Source organism: Hyposmocoma kahamanoa, unplaced genomic scaffold (assembly GCF_003589595.1).
Source record: "Hyposmocoma kahamanoa isolate Upper Pololo Valley unplaced genomic scaffold, ASM358959v1 97101, whole genome shotgun sequence".
Lineage (NCBI taxonomy): Eukaryota > Metazoa > Arthropoda > Insecta > Lepidoptera > Cosmopterigidae > Hyposmocoma > Hyposmocoma kahamanoa.
This window is the reverse complement of record NW_020655304.1, coordinates 1-7,060: the sequence shown is the minus strand read 5'-3', so window position 1 is coordinate 7,060 and position 7,060 is coordinate 1. Positions and strand designations below refer to the sequence as shown.

General features: G+C 33.7%; 1 protein-coding gene across 1 annotated transcript in view; it reads right to left on the bottom strand.

Annotated features, from left to right (window-relative positions):
• The window catches only part of LOC113238641 (cytoplasmic dynein 1 intermediate chain 2-like), a gene marked incomplete at its 5' end in the record, with an annotated part of 8,910 nt that extends 2,060 nt beyond the window's left edge, over positions 1-6,850 (bottom strand). The window contains one exon of the mRNA XM_026475476.1: positions 6,647-6,850. Within this exon, the coding sequence (XP_026331261.1) occupies positions 6,647-6,850 (204 nt within the window). The remainder of the gene's footprint in view (positions 1-6,646) is intronic.
• Between the last annotated feature and the right edge of the window lie 210 nt (positions 6,851-7,060).

The window sequence follows — 7,060 nt, the reverse complement described above, 5'->3', positions numbered from 1 at the left end:
CGGGCCCTTTACAGGACCTGTGGTCACGGTCGGGCCCTTTACAGGACCCATGGTCACGGTCAACTATGACATTTTCAATCAACATAGCGCACCTCCAATGAAAAAATAACTTAACCTGCATTTTTAAAATGTACAGAATACTAGTAAAAAAAAATTGTGTCAAGGGCTAGTGAGTATACTTGAAAGGCTTTATATTTCAATAAGCATTGCGCCCTTTACGTAAAAAATAACAATTGACAACATTTCAAATTGATAATGGTATAAAAATTAAGAAACCATTTAGAGATTTGGTTGTCCAGAACACGATATTTCTTTTTTTAGAATTTATTATTCACTAAATTATGTGATATTTACAAAAGTAGCCAAAAATGAACGGTAAAGGATTTCAAACAAATACTAAATTCCTTTGCTATAATTTTTCTTTTATTACTTGATTTTTGAACGTGCGTACGTCAACGGCTGACTGTTAAGCGTTGTGACAGTGAGACTGAGACGTTACTTTTGAAATAATTATTGATTACAAGTTTTAAGTAATTTTCGAAAGTTTTATCCTGGTTTTCCTTTCATGGTTTACAGCAGCCGAAATGAATGAAGACTTAGGACGACAAGTTTTAATAAAAAAAATTATACTGTATAATTGAGTTTCTTGAAAAAAAGTGTTGTGTTTGTTCATTACATATTTTATCGACGAAATCCCCCCATGTCTGGTGAAAAAATGTGCAAGCGAGCTGACTTTACCATTAACAAATTTAATTAACCAATTCTTCCGGGAAGGTTGTTTCCCGGAAGCTTTGAAGGTATCCATAGTGAGGCCTCTCTATAAAAAGGGAGACAAGACAGACCCAACAAATTATCGCCCCATAGCCTTATTACCCACCTTTGCCAAAATCATTGAAACTGCCATGTCAAACCGACTTTGTTCCTTTTTTGAGAAATTTAAAATCCTACATGATAGTCAGCACGGTTTCCGAAAGAACAGATCCACCTCGTTGGCAATATATAAATATATACAGAAAATACTACATTCTATCAATAATAAAGAATATGCAGTCGGCCTCTTGCTTGACATGAGCAAAGCATATGATAGGGTAAATCATAAGATTTTGCTACAAAAACTATACGCAATGGGAATAAGAGGAATAGCTCACCGCTGGTTATTTTCATACCTGGAAAATCGTTCGCAATATGTGGAAATAGAAAACACGGATTATAGTACGGGGAAAATTGCTCGTATAAGATCTGAGCGAGCTCCAGTGTTAGGGTCTATACCACAAGGAAGTGTGTTGGGCTGTATTCTCTTCCTGGTCTATATAAATGACCTTCCACCACATGTGGGTTATATCTGTGTCTCGTTTGCCGATGATATTTCCATAGTATTGACTTGTAAAGACACCCACGCGCTAATAAGAGACCTGAACCTCGCATTGGATAATACTACAAAATGGCTGGACATAAATGAGTTGCAATTAAGCCTTAAAAAGACAAAATTACTCGAATTTAAACCATACCAAAAAGCACCACTAGACATAAATTATTCCATACAATTTAACAAAAATTGAAACTGTAGACTCGGCCACCATGCTCGGTATAGAGATCGATAAGCACCTTACTTGGAAACCGCATATTTTAAAACTGTGAAATAGATTATCACCTGTATATATGCCCTTAGTAGATTAAAACGACTCACGAATAACAAAATCTGCACTTGCAGGTTACTACGCTTATGCACACTCTAGACTCTCCTACGGGATCATCCTTTGGGGAAACTGCACGGACGTTCAAGAAATTTTTGTTCTCCAAAAGAAGTGCATAAGAATATTAGCAAACATAGACCAAATGCAATGGCGACTTATTACGCGTACGCATACTCTTGGTTATCTTATGGCGTTGTACTGTGGGGAAATAGTGTTGATGTCCCAGCTTTGTTAACCCTGCAAAAGAAACTAATTAGAATAATAGTAAATATCCAACCAACAGACAGTTGTAAACCTTTCTTTCAAAACCTCAAAACTTTAACATTACCTAGCCTATACATATTTGAAATATGTAAATTCGTAAAAAAACACCCAGAATACTTCATAAAACGTAAAGATGTACCAAGTGGATTCGCATTACGACATAATAATAGATTAATGTTGCCTACTTCCCGACTTACTTTACACTCAACGAGCCCCTTAGTAATGTGCGTAAAAATATTTAATAAACTACCAAATCCCTTCAAGGACGAAACCAATGAAAAATGCTTTATTAAAAAACTAAAAGACCTATTATTAATAAAAGCTTATTACTCCTTGCAAGAATATTTCAACGACACATTTCCGACCTAAAACTACTAAAAGTACAGATAACACAAATATATAAATAAATTAATTAATTAAATAAAGTGATCTTGATATAAATTATAAATTAATAGAAACAAAATAAATACTGCTCAATTGATAAAAACACATTTCACATATTTTCTAAAAAAATAAATAATATAAAGACAATATTATATTTTCCAATTTCATCATTCGTAATATTTTTTGTTTGAACATTATGTAAACATAAGACAAAACATAAATCTATTGCAAAAAAGACTACTGTAAAAGTAAAACCTCCTCTCTCATTAATTATATCTTTAATTATAATTTATAATTTGCAGTGCCCTATACAGGGTCCATAATGCGATGTTAACTTAGATATAAGCCTCTTACTATCCCATCTATGTAACATTATGGTAAATGCAATAAAGAATTGAATTGAATTGAATTGAATTGAAATGACATCTTGTAAAAACTATTTTCGCAAATTTAACATATTAACGATATGTTGCATATAGGTACATACTTGAAGCTTGTAAATTCACTAAAAAACACTCTGACTTGTATTCGCCGTTAAAAACAGTTAAACGAAATAATCGTAATCTGTTCAAGTTGAAATTACCTCCTTCAAAAATGAAATTGTATTCATCGGGTCCCCACTCAATGTTAATAAAAATATATAACCATCTCCCGAACAGCATAAAATGTACTCAGGATTCCAAGGCTTTTGAAAGACAATTAAAAACTCTCTTAACTGATAGGAGTTATTACAATATAACAGAATACTTTAATGATATTTTTGATGACCTTTTTTAAATGACTTAATATGAAATAATAATAGAAAATTATAATTGTATGTTTCTGTGTATAAATGTATGTAGGTAAAATTATTTCAATTAGTATTTAGTTTTAAAATTATATCAATTAGTATAGAGTTGAAACATAATGTGTAAATTATATAGTCCTACTAGACACCATTTTGTATGCGTGGTATCAATTAGGAAATAGTACTGTGTAATAATTTTTATCTTATTTTTAAAATGTGTATAGCGCCACTCTTTGCAAACACCCTTACAGGGTGTCACATGTACTGTAATTTTAATATTATTAACATGTGACTATGCAATAAACGATTACTGATTACTGATTATTAACACTATTTAAAATAAGAAATAACAATACATTCGAAAAAATTGGTGATTTTGAAATATCAAGTTACATTATGGCGAATATATAACCGAATTTTACCCATTCTTTTATCTTTTATCTTTTTTATCTTTATTCTCCAGGCATTTTTCAATTAATTTATCTTGGCCACAAGTAATTGATATAAAAAAAAATAAATACCGGTGGTGTTTAGAACAAACGCTGCTTATGCTGAAGTTCAAGCAATTTGACTGTTTTGAAATAGAAATCGAAAAACCTAAGAAGCCAACAGAACAATCGTTCACTTGGTCTCAATATAAAAATTGCAACACTATTAAATATCTTATAAATTCAACTCCTGGTGGCTTTATAAATTTCGTATCCGAAGGTTATGGTGGTCGCATATCGGAAATCAACTTAATGGCGCAAAGTGGGTTTTTAGAAACGGTGCCAGAAAACTGTGCCGTCTTAGCCAATAGGGGTTTCAAACATTTAGAATCTCACCTAGGCAAAATTAAAAATTTTACGTATCCTAAGTGTGACCAAAGACTGCAAAATGACAAAAGCAGAAGCTGTAGAAAGCAAAATAATTGCGAGTTTAAGAGTACATATAGAAAGGGTGATTAGAAGGGTTAGATTGTACAGGATTTTGAAACCACATTCATACAAATAATAAATTAGGTTAAATCATTGGATGGTGCAGTTATAGTCGCTTGTGGTCTTATTAATCTACCATCATCCATTCTTCGAAATTGTTACCACAACTTAATACTGAGCTTAATACTGATTACAATTTCTGAAGATAATAATGAATTTAGTCTTCTTTTACATTCATTTTAACGCCAGCCTCCAGATAATCTAGTTATTACTATTAATATTTTAAATATTTATATAACTTCTCAAACTCAAAGGTTGTTTGGAAGAAAATGCTTTTAGCAATAACGCCGCCTATTGTACTTCATTATTTACGTGTATCTTCACTAATGTTCCTTTATGCAGTAAATAATATTTGTATTGTATTGTAAATCTTCTGGTCAGAACTATTTCACTATTTTATATGACTATTAGGTAGCCCAGTAAAAGATTTGTCTACTTTATTTTAGTAGAATCTAATATTTTCTCTAATAAAAATTTTTCCCAAAAGCATTCTACTTCTTTTATTAATTTTTCGACATATAATCTGTCGTAATACAGCCACTGTTTATAAGGAATTTTGTTTGTTTCAAACTTAGGATCTGCAACTACAAACAGAGCTTTTTTTACCTGTAGCATGCATTTGCAATTGAACTTGGGCTTTATATTTGTCATTGATTACATTGTCTTTTCCGTAGTTCGACATCGATTTTTCAGTGAATGGGCATTTAATTTCAACAACAAAAGCGTCTGCATCTCCATCTGGTAAAGCTCCAATAAAAGGTGTAATGAACCTACAACTTGATATCTTAAGTATAATTAATTAAATTTTTATTGAATTGATATTCAATTATTTTTTGTGAAATTACTCCACTAGTTTGTTATAATTATTAATACAAAGATCGAACACTCAGAAAAAATTCCTTCGATCCGGTCGGATTCGAACCGACGTCTTCTTGCATACCGTGCCAGACGCTATACCAACTAAGCCACGGAACGAACCAACGGACCTCACGAATTTTTCTATGTGATTGCGTCGTGTCTTTGTACTTGGTCTTTCAACGACTTTTTAGTCGTAGCGCCATCTATGAGAAATCTATGACAGATTTATCACCCAGTTAGTACCTTTACAGCTACTAGTCCTGGCGTTTGTCTCTGGTACTTTATATCCACCTAGTATGGTTTTCACAAGAACTTCATCCGTGTTGCATCTAGTGACTTCATGAATTTTCGATGCAGTTACTCTACCCTGTCTCAATGTGTGCCATAGTTTACTATTTGTTTGGCATCTAGTACTTTCTTCTATTTCTTTTTTTACTTGTGGTGTTAATTTTCAGTAAAATATTCTCAAAGCTTAATCCCTCTGAGAGGTAAGTTATTCTGAAGTCTAAAATTAAGTTAAATAGGCTGTATGTATCCGGCGTTATTTTTTTCACCATATAATTTGTCATTTAACAGTCATTTATTTTTATTTTTTTGCATTCTGCCAAAAATGAGTTTAAGGTTGGGATCGATTTTAAAGATATAGGAATTTGCCTAGGCCTCTTGAGTCCCATTTCCTAGGACAGAACAAACTTTTCTTTCATGGCTGCTTCGTATAGTTTTGGGCGCGACCAATAACATGCAACTGAAGTCACTGCCGGCTCTTCCGTACGTTTTATAAGCCACATCAAAAAACATATAGAATGCTTACATCCACCAGCACTAGCCGCACAATCTTCGCATTTGGGGTCTATTTATCTCTTCAGACTCATTTATGCTTGCAACTACAGTGTATGGTTTACACCGGATTCTGTGCTCTGGTTGCACGGCGCACTTTACGGTACAAATTGCAATGGTCTCGTTTTAATTGTACAAATCCAATAGAGGATTCTACGTACGAATCCCTAGACGAAACCAGCATTTTGGCTCCGCGAATTTCTGCAATGTTATACGAGTCGTTTTCTGGCATGTACTGTAATAGCATCAATAAATCTACTTTTGGTAGATTTCGCCTATCTGCCACGACAAATCCATCCGCAATTTTCATATTTTCAGGTACATTTTCACAAGAATCGAAAGTAAACAATCCTGATAACCACGCACGCTCATCCACAAACAAAAATCAAACATCAATCAGTAAGACATTTCTGTCACTGATTTTTTTAAAGAGCTTTAGACTACGACGGACACTTCTAGAAATCCTTCAGGGGTACTTACGACGTTTTGGAACAAGCAACTTTTCAAAAATAAAAATAAAATACTTTAACTAAAAATTAGAACAAATAAAAAGACGTGTCCTTTACTTTTGCAACTGTTTTCAATAGAAACAATAAAAACTAGTGGTTAAAAAAATGAAATGTTGTCAATTGCATAACGTGTGTCTGTTTTTCAATATAAATTACATTGTTAAAGTGGTTTGGTATCACAATTTATTGCAGTAAAATCTGCGTCTCACCAGAGGTATTAGATTAGACAAATCAATATAAATCCAGATGGCCGTGCTCAGCCTCGGGACCGGTATCCACTTACGTGAATAGAAGCAATCCTTTCATAATAGATGAAAGGACAGGTGGAAAAGGTACCTTCAGGCTCCAGAGCTTGACGCTCCAATCCATGGAGCAGGTGAGGTAGAGGTGGGAGAGGTCAACGGAGCCTGGCGCCGAATGGCACGACACTCCTGTGACCGGCCCCGCGTGAGCCTCCACGCACTCCGTCACGCCTGCGCGCTGCCCGTACAAGCAACCTGCAAAGTCAATCAGAAGCGCTTTTAAGTAATTAATAGATTCAGGCGTTACTTTGCGGAAGTCCATGTTAATAAAAATGGATGTAAGTTAATTTGCTACTCCGCGAACCCAGTGAAGGTTAAATCGTGCAAAATAGCTGCGCTTGTGTTGAATATTTTTTTATGCCCTTAATTATCAATAAAATTAATAAAATAAATAACACAAGCGCAACTATAGTCACAAACCAACACCAAAAATATTAATAAATAATAA